At 32.9% G+C, this 15,532-nt stretch overlaps 1 protein-coding gene across 7 annotated transcripts in view; it reads left to right on the forward strand.

The window, feature by feature from the left end:
- LOC137645794 (trichohyalin-like) overlaps positions 1 to 15,532 on the forward strand; it is a 996,644-nt gene that overhangs the window by 503,521 nt on the left and 477,591 nt on the right. For all 7 annotated transcript variants that reach the window (XM_068378737.1, XM_068378740.1, XM_068378739.1 and 4 more), the window contains exon 10: positions 11,810 to 12,346. In XM_068378737.1, the coding sequence (XP_068234838.1) occupies positions 11,810 to 12,346 (537 nt within the window). The remainder of the gene's footprint in view (positions 1 to 11,809; positions 12,347 to 15,532) is intronic.

Below are 15,532 nucleotides of genomic sequence, written 5' to 3' on the forward strand. Positions count from 1 at the left end.
TTTATAGAAAAAAGCTTTGCTCCTTTTCAAATTATGAATCATGCTTTTATGTTATATCTGTGGACAGTATATTATTTTTGCAGTTCATTGTTGTTTGTGGCCAACTTTTCTATTTAAGATGTAATCTTGCATTATCGTTTTATGTAAAATACTACTTTTTCATTGTGTTATCTTCCAGGAATTATATTCCTACTTTTCAATAGAAACTACTAATCTTCAATATTTATACAGTATAAAGTACAATAGCCATAAAGTCTACACATTTTTTAGAATAACATAAATCTAGGAGATAATTTTGTCGAATCATATACCACTTTATTTCAACAATGTAGAGGCGTTATTGGCACATTGGTACAAATATTGAAATAGTGAATCGAATAAAATTAAATATATTTTGAAAAAAAAAAAAAAAAGGACCGTTTTAGCTTATCATTCATATCAATCGTATATTAATGCTCCCTCCGCCTCTAAATGCTTATCTTGACCCATTTTGCTTTTGTTCTTGAATTTTCTTCATCCTTCGGCACTGTTAACCAATAGACATACCACAAATAGATAGAAACGTATGCTGCAGGTGATCTTGGTTAAGTTCTTATTATATATATATATATATATATATATATATATATATATATATATATATATATATATATATATATACATATATATATATATATATATATATATATATATATATATATATATATATATATATATATATATATATATATATATATATATATATATATATATATATACCCGTCAAAAATCCACACGGAGAAATTGGTCTTAGATTTCCGGTGCATGAAATGTGTAAATACACACACATACACACAGACACACACACACACACACACACACACACACACATATATATATATATATATATATATATATATATATATATATATATATATATATATATATACATATATAATTATATATATGTACATGCTAGGTAAAAAAAAATCATAAGATTTGCTTCAGTCTGCAACCAATGTATCGGACAGAGAGCAAAAATGTATCGCTCTTTTAACAATACAAGTACTCGATGTTCCCGTGGCTTGTCCACTTACACAGTGTTCACTTTATCCTAATTACTTGTTCAAAAAGTAAAAGAGAATGATAAACGTATCGATTTGTTTTGAAAAATCGAGTTGGATAACAACAGCAGTTTCAATTGCATTTCAGTTTTTGCACCATAGTAAACTGTTTCCGTAGTTCTTACAGATCACGATAAGAAGAATATGACTGGCATATACGTTATACCTTTCTCGATTTATGAAAAGGTAAACCAAATTGCACAAGCCACTACTTGAAGAATACGAAGAAAAAGTAAATAACCGCATAAACTTTGTAAAATATACAGGTAGTAGGTTGGCCAGGCCACCAGCCACCCGTTGAGGCACTACTGCTAGAGAGATATTGGGTTCTTTGACTGGCCATATAGTACTACATTGGATCCCTCTCTCTGGTGACGGCTTATTTTTCCTTTGTATACACATACACCGAATACTCTGTCCTATTTTTTTTCCACATTCTTCTCTGACCTCATACTCAACTACACTGAAGTTACCAAACAATTCCTCTTCGTTTAAGGGGTTAATTACTGTACTGTAATTGTTCAGTGGGTACTTCCCTCGTGGTAAGGGCAAAAGAGACTTTTTACCTATAGTAAGCAGCTATTCTAAAAGAAGGATACTCCGGAGTCAAAACCATTGTTCTCTAGTCCTGGGTAGTGCCGTAGCATCTTCGTCATGGTCTTCCACTGTCTTGGGGTAGTGTTCTCTTGCTTGAGGATACACTCAGGCACACTATTCTTTCTTATTTCTCTTACTCATTTATTCACGTTTTTATAGTTTATATATGAAAGCTTTATTTTAATGTTACTTTTCTTAATATGTTTAATTGTTCCTTACTTCTCTTGTAGTTTATTTATTTCCTTATTTCCTTACTTCACTGGACTATTTTCCCTGTTGGAACCCGTGAGTGTATAGCATCTTGCTTTTCCAACTAGGGTTACATCTTAGTAAGTAATAGTATCAATAATAATAATCACAGTGCATCTAACCACTAAACTTCGATATGCCATTGAAATCGACATACGATAAGATACGAGCGAAGTATTTTTACTAAAAACTACAAGCCCTTATATGGCATAATAAAATGATACTTCAAGTAATAATTGTCTCTTAAGAAATGAAAAATGCTTTGGTAGTTTGCCTTCAACAGCTGATCTGAAAAGCGTAGACGGTAGTTTTGATCATCTTATAAACATCGTTATTATTATTATTATTATTATTATTATTATTATTATTATTATTATTATTATTATTATTATTATTATTATTATTATTATCTAAGCTACAATCGTAGTTGGAAAAGCAGGATGCTATAATAAGGGCATGGGCTCCAACAGGGAAAAATACCCCGGCGAGGAAAGAAAATAACGAAATAAATAAACTAAAAGAGAAGCCATCACCATCATTATCAACCCTTACTAGTTCACTGCAGAATAAAGGCATCAGACATGCTCTTCCACTTGCGTCTGTTTATGGTCTTTTTTATGTTAGTTCACACCCGTAACCTTTCATAGTTCGTCAATCCAGCGTCATTTATTCCTTCGCTTCTTTTTTTTTTTTTTTTTTTTTTTTTTGCAATCTCTAGGGACCCATTCAATTATTCTTAATATTCATCTATTATCTGTCATTCTCTCTGACTTGTAGCTAACTTATGTTCTAAGGCTTTAGTAAGGGTTCAAATTCCTGATGCATAGGTTAGAAATGATAGGACCATCTGATTAATTACTTCTCTTTTTAGAAGTAGTGGCATATACATTTCATAATCTCATTTTGTTTACCAAAGGCTCTCCGTTCAATGTTTATATTTCATTTAATTTTGGTCTTGTGTCCTGGAGAAACACTTGATGTCTGTCCTAGATACACATATTCATTAACAATCACCAGATTTTCTCTCTCCATTTAAATATTTTCTTATCCTTACTCATATTAATTTTCAGTCCAACATTTCTGCTTTCGCTATTCAAATCTGCTATCATCTTTTTGCAATTCCTCCTATGATTCACTTAACATAACAATGTCATCCGCAAATCCTCATTAATGTTAATTCCAAAATTTTTCTAATCCAAATTTTTTAAAACTTCGTCTAGGCATGCTGTGAATAATTAATGAGAGATGAGGTCTACCAGTCTAACTCTTTTCTCTATAGGAATTTCCTCATCATCTTTATGTAGTTTTAGGGTTGCTGTACTTCCTGTATAGATATCTTCAAGTGTTCTAACATAAGATTCATCTCCTCTTTGTCTTTGAAGGGCTTTCATTCCTGCTGGGGATTTGACAAAATCAAAAGTTTTCTTATAGTCTATGAATGCCATACGTAGTAGGTTGTCATACTCTGATGATATTTTCATAAATTGATTTGGAGTATTTTAATAACAGTAATAACATTAAAATAGATGTTTCATGAACAAAGTATAAAGGGAGACCTATTTCAGCCTGTTCAACATTGAAACACTTGCTTCAAGTTCTAACTTTTGACGTTTCACCGATTCAAATACCGATTCCACAATTTGGCCAAAGCTGGAATAAAACTTTTAGAATACTGTGTAGTATTGAGCCCTATGATGGAGAAGGCACAACTATTAGAATTAGCTATATACCTAGTATTAAGAGCAGGCTGGTAATCCCTGGGAAGATATGAATGCAAAGGATGGTCAGAATTATGAAAATTTTATGCAACATGTATAAAGAACTGCCTGAATGATAGTGCCAGAGATAGATAAGGGAAAATAATTATATTTGTGATATTTTTATTTCATAATACACTATTGATAAGGAAACATTTCATACATTATTATTGGATACAGTTGATTGATATATATATATATATATATATATATATATATATATATATATATATATATATATATATATATATATATATATATATATATATATATATATATATATATATATGTATATATATACAGTACACGCACAGACACACACACACACACACACACATATATATATATATATATATATATATATATATATATATATATATATATATATGTGTGTGTGCATGTATATACTGTATATAAGTTTTATCAAAATCCAGTTTCTTTTGAGTACTGCAGTAGTTAGACTCATAGTTTGGTCAATGTCGTAACCTAGTTGAGCAGTACATACGTTAATAAATTTTCTGATTTTCTTTTTCCATATAAGTATAGAAAAGGATGTCTCCAATATAAGTATGTTTTAATTTGAAAAATGTTTAATGGCTTTATTACGGGTTTATAAGAGTGTTAGAAGGTTTTATAAGAAAATAAAGAAAATATGAACATTTGGAAAATAATGAAAAAGATATACCGTAAATTTCCGTATCTACTACACAGTTTTTCAGCTATTGCGGGGTCTGGATTGTCCTGGAACAGAACACTAGCGATAACCGAAGGATTACTTCATATATTGAAGCCATAGTGGGATGGCGGTCTCCATGGCCTAGTGGTTCAGTGCTTAGGTCAAGAGTGTTTGCTCGATCCCAACTGTAACACAAAAGTGTTCCTATCTGTAAATAGGTGCCAGATTTTGCTGGTGCCGAAGAATGGGACAGGATAACAACCTTACAACCTCACATCTAAGGACTTGCAGAATTACTATCAGACTGAAATCATCTGATGCTACTCTTTTTGAGGGGTGTGTTTACTGACAAAAAAATATAGACATAAAAGCTATACTATTCACATTCATACTTTAACTGTTAAAGCATGAATAAAACCTCGGTTCTGAATACTTCCATTACCTCCGCTGTTTAATTCATAATCTCACATAAACCGCGTATTGATTTGGTCGTTTCCATTACCTTTTTAATACCCTCTTTCTAACAATTTTGGGTCTTCCATTCATCCATCTAATTAGCTTTTCTCATTAATCAGACATCTTTCTTCTGCATATGAGCGAATCATCTCAAAACACATCATTCCTTCCTTTCACGCAAACAAATCTTTTTACCATTTCTGAAGACTGCCTCATATCTTACCTCTTCAGATTTTTTTTTGTACCACCTATGCTATCATATATTTCATGTAAATTGCTTAAACCTTTTTTTCTCTATTTGCATATAGCACTTACAATTCACATACAAAAATGTATGGCCTGGTGGGGGTTTCCATATGCATGAAATTTGCCGGGAGTTACTCTATTTGTTTTTTATAGTAGACACCGTGAATTACCCCCAATATTAGGGTAGACCATCTAAAACCTGTCAGGAAGTGAAAAGTTAATGCTCAATTTCATTGTATCGAGTGATAATTTAACTTGTAAATGCAGCGTAGCTGGGCATAAAATGCCAATTTCCCCCTTAAACTTTAATATACAACTCAATATATTCATTTTAAGGAGACCTTTCCAAAAATTACAAAATATAAATCTTTACCTTTCAGATCAATATTAGGTCGTAGTAAATAATCTAATAATTTAGTTTCCCAAAAAAATAAATGGTCCCAATCACGCAATATTAAATAATGCATGGCTTAGATTAACAATAATTAACATAGCAACGCTGTACTCATATAATTGTAGATTATTCAAGATATTTCATACACAGAATTTTACAGTAGCTTTTGATACAAATTCTATTTTCACTAAGCTACTTTATGACCATTACTATCTAGGAGGATCTTTATAATTGCACTAACATTATTATTGTATTGTTCAGTTTAGAATTTTTTTAAAACCTAACAAAATCTCAAGAAATTGTCTATTTTACGTATTTTGAATACATTAAGACACTTTTGATAACTTTTTTAATTACTTTTAGTAATTAGAATTAAAAGGGTGTCATGGCAGGATAGATATTGAAATTTTGATAATTGAATTTGACTAATTCATAGATCTGTAATAATAATTTTAATTAAATTTTTACTAGGGACACCAGAGAACTTTGGTTTTCTCAGCACATACATAAGTATGTGAGATTTTCTTCCTACATTGTAAGAAGTCTAAAATGACACTTTTGTTAAAACTGAATTTACATTCTATAAATTCATAGAATACTGATAAACAAGTACAGTATATAATTACTAATTTAAATACAAGTATATCACTAATTTGATATTCATATCTCATTTTCACTAATCTTAATAACTAAACCTTCTGATAAGGTTGAACTTTGCGGTTGTAAAGTACTCAAATTTAGACAAATTTTAATGAACGAAGAATAGTATTTGTCTCTCATACTTGTGTTTTTATTAACATTTCTCATCCCAATGAACTGTTACAGTTTACACCAATTATAACCACGCCACTTCGACATAAACAAGAACTGCAGCAAGGATATACGATTTATCCAACACGAACAGTGGTATATTACACAATTTATACAACTGCACTTCACAGTGAATTCCTCAGGTATTTGGTTCTTTCCATCTGTTGGAGCCAAGAGATCATCAACTATTTTGTAACCATATAGAGTTGGATCAAGGAGGTTTAGATAGAACAGAAAGGCAATATGTGGCAAAATAAGCTTTTCCAACATTTTTTGTTTTTATTTTTTTTTTTTTTTATTTTGCAAAGCTAGTAGGTAGTAGTTCTGTTAATATGGCCTCTTGGAAGGATGATACATTATCTTATCAGGTGATCTGCTGTTTTACACATTTTTGTCCGTTTCAGTACTTTTGTCAAATATTCCTCTGCTACGTGAACCTGACTTTTTTCGGTGTGCCTTTGGACTAGCAAATTTAGTCGCAAATTTTCTTGTGAAATTGGAGCTAGGCAGTGAGTAAAGAGCAAGCAATTCTTGGCATAGTTCCATTCTGAGCTGAGCAGTCAGCGAGGGAATGGGAATATAGCTGATTGAGTCTTCAGATCCAGATTTGATCCAAAGTTCACTGCACCCATGATGAAATAATGAAAAATTGCTTGAATCCTTGTTTAATTGCATAGAGTGGTTTAACAATTTGTCATAGGTCAGCTTTTTCTACACCAGAATTCAGTACTGTAACTTCAGACACCAATGCAGCTGTAAATTTATGTGAGTGGAGGTTATATTCAACTGGACCTCTGAAGTTGCTGACATATCTAGTACGTATTTTTCCATGGATGATCTAAAGTCATTTGATGAAGGAGGGACTTTAGCTTTTTCTTGTTCCCAAATTACAGCCAAAATCTTTCCATCTCCGCGGGAAACGGTATCTTGTTTATTAATGTCCTGTAGTTCTGTTAGAAGCTTGTTTGCCCTCTTCTGACGCTCTGAATCCTTTATAAATTTTTCAACATAAGAATGAAAAACGAAATTTTCTTGAATGAAAATGAGTTGCATTTAATGTATTGTCAAAAAACTATATGAATGCCTTTATATTAGAGGTATTCATTTCACAAACGTTAGCCATTGTATCTACAATAAATCCTGTCTTCCTGGAGGTAAATAGTGTATTTTGATCATCAGTTTTCAATTGTTTCTCTAGCACATGAGCTATGAAACTCTTCTTTGTTGTAGTCATTAGTTTATCCTCGTCAAACAGAAATGAAGAAGAGCAAACAATTTATTGAAGTAATTCCTTTATAGAGTGCTGTCGTTCTTTACCGATATTAAGTGTTCGATAGAAGTGGACATTTTCACAATGAGTTGATTTCTGGATGAGTTATTTGGTCTACAGATTGAAGCAAATGATTTTAGGTTTTTCCTATGAAGAGTGGAAGAGAAGCGAACCTTTTTAGTGGTAAATCTCTCTGTGTAAAAACTTATATAAAACATTGCCAATGCTTTCACTCTTTAACATTTGTCTCCTGATATTTTCCTTTACTTCTTTATTTGTAAAGATATTGAGATGGCTCCATCTCTCTGCAGGTAATATGAAATGGACCTCATTTCCTTCTATGAGTCTTGTAATTGCTTAAATATATCTTGCCTAAAGCAAAGTTGCTGATGTTGTAAAAGATCAGTTTACATCTAACTCATGGGTTTGGGCTTGAATCTAACACTTATCTGTGTAAATTTGTAACTGATAAGTTATCTCCTACTTGGCAACGTAGTTTTTTCTTCTTGAGCTTAAGATTCTTCCAGCGCCCTTTTGAGTCTGTTAATTTTTTGCTCTAAGACCATATCTTATCAAAATTCTTTGAAATGTCGCAGAGTTCACTTTATCATAAATTGTCCTTTCATAGAAGGCCAGTAAATTGTTTGTGCAGTATTTGGTAATCTGTATGTCTTTAAGATGCATCATTACATGTATTTAGTTAAATCAAAGGCAGCAAAGAGTGGAAGTAGGCTCTATAGTGACTGAAGTTGCAGTAACTAATTGCCTTCTTGGTCGCTGCAAATTAAGTTTTCTGCATGTAACCTGAGATGAATGAAATTACTCCAACATCTGAAAGTTTCACTTTCTTCAGAATTTTTCAAACAAAATCATGAAAGTCATGGATCAATCTTTCACTCCTAGCCTCAAATTCTTTCAGTTGTGTTAAAGTTTCTTTTCTTAGCTTCTGTAAAATTATATATCTCAAATGAGTTATTTCAATTGTTCCTGATAATTTGGTATGCCATCACCCTCATGGGGAAAATACTATCCGCTTTAACCTTTAAAAAGAATCTTTTACTGGCTGTATACCTCTTAGTGATCTGACATATTTTTCCTCTTGGAAGAGTGTCTATGACATTAACCCCAAAGACAGCACTCTGTCAGTATTTCTCTGATCACTACTTTTTTTATATTTTGCAAGACATCCTAAAGCAATTTTTATCATATGAAATGACCATTAACAGAGTACTATATTGCTGAACTCCTCTTGCCGTATCAGCTGAATCTTTCGAGCTCCTCGGAATAGTCCTTGATCACAATTCACTGGTTAGTGAATATTCCGTGCAGGATCTTTATGATAGTGTATATTATATTAACCTGTGTGATGGGATAAGGGCTAAGGAACACTACTAGTTGGGAGGAAAGCTATTGATTTTAGTAGTAGTTCATTTTCACTAAGGCCAGAATTAGCTACGCTCCATATTTGCATTATCTACTCATCAGGTAGTGTATTGATATTTAATTTAGTTTCACTGAAGTCCAATCTTCCCAAAATCAAGACAATATGGTTCACAGGTATCATCCATTTTCTTGCTTTGATTTGAAAATTGTTCAAGATTTTGTTTTATAGAGAACTTTTTCAAAGTTAATAAACAACAAATATTAGTGTTAATACAATGATAAAGATCCTCCTAGATAGTAATGTGTGCTCCTCTATGTATAGAGTGTCATGAATAGCCTATAATAATTCTATTATTACAGTATTGCTTTGTTGATTATTGTAAGCTATGTATTCTTTAATATTTCATGATATTGTATAATCTTTTTAGGAACGTAAATTATTAGATTTCTTAATTTTTGGTAGTATTTTGGGAATTTATGGCTCGATACTATTCTGCAGGTAAATGTTTAAAGAGCTCATTAAAAGGAGTTTTTACGTGGTATATAATCCCTGTGCGTAGAAATTTACGGGAGTTATAGGCATTTTTCAGCTACACTGAATTTGCGTGTCAAAATTTTCGCCTCACATAGTTAAATTGAGCCTAAATTTCTCACTTGCTACCAGGGTTCAGAAAGTGTGCCATAGTTTTTTCTGATAATTCAGAGTGTCAACTATAAAAACCAACGGAACAACTGAGGGCATATTTCATACATACAGGAACTGCCCAGACCATGGGCTTTACAGTACCCCAGTGCATTCCACTCATGATTTCCATAAACATTCCAAGTTTATTACTAGTCTTTTGTTTACATCCTAGGATTTTCCGTGCTTCAGCTATACTGAGACCCACTTCTCTCTTCTAAAAAATCCTACATTACATTTTCTCTGAATTACCTATACATATTAATCACCTCTAATTTTCCACAAACAACATCAATATTGATTTCTTGATTTCCACTTAGTCTCGTAACTTTATTATTGCTCATAATTACTTCTAATTTTCCCCCGTTGAAAGCAGTTTGATTTGTTAATTAGTCTCCGAAATTTATTTTCACTATTTCCAATCAGTATCATATATTTGACAAACTGCAGTCATCCATGGCGCTTTCACCACCAATTCTACTATCCTAGATCTTAGCACCTGTATTCAATGTCATGATTCTGCTGCATAGATCCTTCCATCATAATATCAAGTAATAATAATAGAGAATTACACACTAGTCTTAATCAGACGATGGGAACTTTTCATTCCTTAATCTTTTAATTGCCTTATTTGTATCCTCAAAAATAATTTGGACTTCTTTAGATTAATCAAGATTTGCATCAACCCTTTTGACTCATGCCTTACCAGGACTGCTTTTATTTTATCATGTATGCCTAATAAACCCTGAAAACACTTACTTTTTTTTTCATTTAAATTGCATTTTATTAAGATAGAATCTAATTTTTTTTTCTTTTATACTGAAATACATTTACTTATTAAAATTTTTCGCTACGGTTACTTCCGTTTCTCATATGCCCTTGCTCATATTCAACCCTCTAATTTCTTTAATCTGATTCTTTTTGTTTCTTCTTTGTTTTTATATTATACCCACAATTTTACATAGTTATACATAGACTTCGCCTATGTCATGTAATAGGAGCTTATACATTTTTTCCTGCCACGAACCTTTGTTTTTGTCTTCCAACAACTCACATTTTCTATTCCCTCTTCATACTTTCTCACATAAACAAACGGTTCCTACTAATAATATGACACACACTCGTAAATGTTGTAGCATTCAAACATTTTTTCTCTACTTTCTTGTTAACCCTAGTTTAATTTTGTTATATGCATTTTCTCTATTTGCGATTCCCCTTTCCATTAATGAAAATCACTTTTCATTACATTTAAAGCTAAATTTTCTCCCACTCTTCCTCAAACTGAATTTCTCTTCATTTTGAAAAGGCCAAAACCATGTATTATATGCCCTAGAGATTGACCATATTACATATGATCAGCGTCCAACGCCCTCACACCCCCAAGCTAGGTCCAAGGAGGTCCAGGCAATGGCTGCTGATGACTCAGCAGTTAGAGTTATAGGCTCCCCCAAACCCCACTATCCTTAGCTCATAAGTTTGGTGAGGTTCCAGTGACCAAAGGAACTTAATGAGTTTGAGCGAGACTCGAATCCCAATCTGGTAATCACCAGGCAAGGATGCTACACCATGCGAGGACGCTACCACCAGTCCATCCCAAACTCTATCTTCTCTTCTCATTCTTATATCCATCAAATTTATCTTCCATCTACTCAGTACTGACATGAAATATAAAAACTAATGCTGAGTTTAATCCAAGAGAAAATGAGATCCACCTTGTATAAGTTTTTTTTCAAGCCTGGGTTTAAGTAGTTTGCCCTTTTCCAAGTATCTACGTGGATACGTACCATTAAACCATTTATATGATACTCCCATAAAAAAAAGAATATACCAATATACAGAATAGAAGTGTTAACTTAAAAAATATCAACCTGTGGACTTTGGTAAACATTAAGATTATTAAAGATAATTTGCCTTCATTTTTAAAGATACCTTTATTATTTTGGACCATAAGTATCTCTAGATCAACATTGCTCTTGGTGTGGGGAATTTGAATTTCAGTTTATTTTACTCCTCTCGTTAAAGGGTTTATGCATCTGTTTTTCCAACTTCATTTATGCTTTGGGCAATTTTAGTAAATTTTGGCAATAGTTATTTTGTGGTAATTAAAAGCTGAGAATGGGTTGTTAATTTATTGCTTTGACCCTCAGGTATAGAAAAAGTAATTACGCTTTGCTTCCAATTTACAGAACGAACTCATGAAAGTGGACGCGACCCTTATGAAAGGACGACTCGACCGCTCAACCATTGAGTACGAGATGCGAGTCCAAGAGCTTGAAGAGGAACTGCGTGGTAAAACCAGAGACTACGATATACAAGTTCGCTGCCTCAAAGAACGGTTGTCCACCACCGAAACCGCCAATCGCCAACAGAATCTTGACAGGTCGGACGCAGAGAGGAAGTTTAGAGAGGAAAGAGATAAGTGCAGGCAACTGGAGATCAAGTACGAGGTCGCTCAAAAGGTGAAGGAGGAACTTGAAGAGAAAACAAGGCAGCTCTCTGAGAGGGAGAGGGAACTTACTGCTGAAGTTATGACTCTTACCACAGAAAACCAAGAGTTAAAGGCAGAGAAGGAGGAACTGGAAGAGGAAATTGAAGGGAAAGAGGAGGAGTGGACCGCTAAAATTGAGGAGGAAGGTCGCGCGATCGAGTACAAGACAAAGATGAGAGTCGAGAGAACTTGGCTCGAGAAGCTGAGGAGAAGCGAGGAAACTGCCGCCCAAGATGTAAGTTTTAATGGTTATTGCTTTCGTATGATATATATGTAACTGAATTATAGAAATTATCTCTCTCTCTCTCTCTCTCTCTCTCTCTCTCTCTCTCTCTCTCTCTCTCTCTCTGGCTCTTTCGAGGGGAACAGACAGGGACGTTCTTAATAATTGAGAATGTCTCTGTACACCTAAGCAGCAAATATATAATGTTAGTCGCAGTAAAGATGGAAAGAGAAAGAGATGAAACTAGAAGAAAACAGACATGCGTATTTACCTCGGTCATAAGACTCATATGTCATCAAAACGAGAGATCCTCGATGAAGTAATGCTCATCCTACCGAGAGTGAAACCATTCAAAAGATAGTAAAAATATTCTTTCTCTCGGTCACTTGCGTATCTGCTGACTTTTAATAGGTCTTGAAAGTGTCAAGATTTTAAAATTTTACTTTTGGTGATTGTAGTATGTATTCTTCATTTCCTGTATGTATCAGATTGTTTGAAAAACTTTTTTATTAGATATCTTATTGTAATATTTTAATTGTATTTTATCAGGAAACAAGCCGGGCGTTTTTATGCGCAAGTTCGGTCTAAATTCTAAAACGAGACGATTAAGTTAGGGTGCTCTAACGAATACAGTAAATTCACATTTAGACGTAGAATCAAGATTCATTCAATGAGGGAGAATTCCCCTAGTCATAGGAAGTTGATATTCAATGCATATCCTATAACCAAAATGCAATAGCATTAGGATTACACAATAGAAACAGCGTCATAGAGACGGCTGAGATGAGTAATGAAATTTCGCTAGCACTGCTTCTGTGCTCTTAGCAGACTCATTAACTGTACCCGGAAATTTTAGTTAACAAAGCTTATTTCTAATTTTCTCTCACATTTACAATCAGAGCAGTAGACATATTACTTTTCAATCCTTTGGGATATCATAACATCTTGGTTATCTACAATTGTTTTATTTGTCACTTAGGACAAAGAAATGACTTTTGTTCTGTTTTCAGTATTCTTGACAATGCAAAATGAATACAGACGTTCACAACAATAATGGATAATCTCTGAAGATATATTTCATCAAATACTATTTTGTAAATGTAGGGCTTAGTTTCCTTCACCTCTCCTAGTAGTACGAAGGAAATCCTTGAGAAATAGAGTACATTGTTTTGTTTTGTTTTTGCTCAGTAATACATTAAGGTTTGTATATCTTAATGTGAAAGAATGCAAAATCTTTTTGTTATATCCAATAATGCAAAAGAAAGAAAAGAAGGTTGACGATATTTTACCAAAATCAAGAGTATGAAATAAAATCTGAAGAGGTTTTTCCTACTTTGTCTGAGAGTTCAAAAAATCGGGTTTTTGTAAAATGATTTCATCCCTCTATGCAAAAGAAACGCAGAATGATTTCTTGTGTGGTCACATGCTAAAGAAAGGTGGATTTCATTTCAATCTAGTTTTAATGTAAAAGAAGTGCCAAATATATTTCTTATCTTACCCAATAATAAAGATAAACAGGAGGATTTTCTATCTTGCCTCCCAGTGAAAACGAAATTAGAAATGTTTATTGCAAATACAATAGAAACTAGAGAGCCTGCCTTCTCCACGCAAAGCAGTCTTAACTTTTTTTTTTTATCTTTTATTAGGAAATGCACATTTGCAATTGTTATAATTTATACGTATATACATCATAGTATATTTACATGAATAATTTTTAATTTGCTCCTAACTCCACTACACACTTGTACTTTGATGTATTTTTTTCAAAATCTAATGGACTGCCCTTGGGTCATACCCCACATGTTCATCAAGTTGCGTTGAAATTGACACAGTAGTTTCTGACTAATACTCTTCACAAACAAAATAGTACTACTGCGTACTTTCAAATTATTGCTGCGTACTTTTATTTTGATGTACTTTATCTAAAATGTTACAGATTCATCCCTGGGTCATACCTAACATGACTATCAAGTTTGGGAAAAATCGGCACTGTAGTTTTTGTGTAAAGTTACTCACCAACAAACAGACAGGGACAAATACATACTTTTCACAAACCTTCGATTTTGGCGAGGGCAACAAGTAATGGTTTTTATCTCTCATGCAAAAAAAGAAAAAAAAAAAACGCTAAATACTTTTCTAACCCCATATTGGTAGAGTAACAAGGATAGAATAGTAGAAGGTAAAATTTAAGCAAATAGATTTTTTTTTCACAAGATTTTGGAACGATTATGTGATTGAAGAAGCACATCTTGTAAAAAGTTATGGCCCTTTTTTGTTAGCAATATATCCTTGAATTTAATCACACAGGTTAATGCATTTTTTGAATGTTCACTGACGTGGATATAAGTAAAAAGAAATTCAAATAATCTTTCGACATGATCTTTTGAAACGTCATTCCTATATACACCTTTATGATACACATATTCCAGATTTTTTTTTTTTTATAGAATATTCAATTTATAGTATCCATATATAAATTTATTCTTTGGGAAAATGGTATTATCTGGCTAAAAGTAAAACAAATAGAAAATTGTGCTATAGAAAACCATACAGAACACAATTCAGAAATTTATGTCGTGATATGCAAAATCAATATAACATAATCAACTTTAGGTTCCCTCTATCACACTCGCGCAGCGATATGATGTTGATTGATCAAATAACGAAGAAATGACAACCGTTCTAGTCCTTTTTGACATATATAGTTTTCGGTTGCAGTTTTTCGCAGGAAGTAATTTTTACTGGAGCGTCTGGCATCAAACATTAGTTGAATAAATACGCGCAACGCAGGCTTTGATCTTCGGTAGTCTAGAAGTTTCGTAAATACTTATTTAGCTTTTGCATACTTCATGGATAAGATGAGAGAGAGAGAGAGAGAGAGAGAGAGAGAGAGAGAGAGAGAGAGAGAGAGGAAATAATGTAATCAACCTCTTTTATGGGCTGCCATTATTTATCTAGAAACGTCTTCAGTCCGGCCATAACCACTAACGAATGGTATGGAAGACCAAAAAAAGAAGATAAAGAAAGAAGATTGTGGGAAAAGTGGAGAATTTACCAGGTTTCCCAACAGCAAAACATGAAAGGCAAAATGTAAAAAAAAAAAAAATAATTTTCCAAAGTCTCTCTCTCTCTCTCTCTCTCTCTCTCTCTCTCTCTCTCTCTGCAGAAATATTGCGTACTATGAACTACACCTCAAGT

This window comes from Palaemon carinicauda, chromosome 8 (assembly GCF_036898095.1).
Source record: "Palaemon carinicauda isolate YSFRI2023 chromosome 8, ASM3689809v2, whole genome shotgun sequence".
Lineage (NCBI taxonomy): Eukaryota > Metazoa > Arthropoda > Malacostraca > Decapoda > Palaemonidae > Palaemon > Palaemon carinicauda.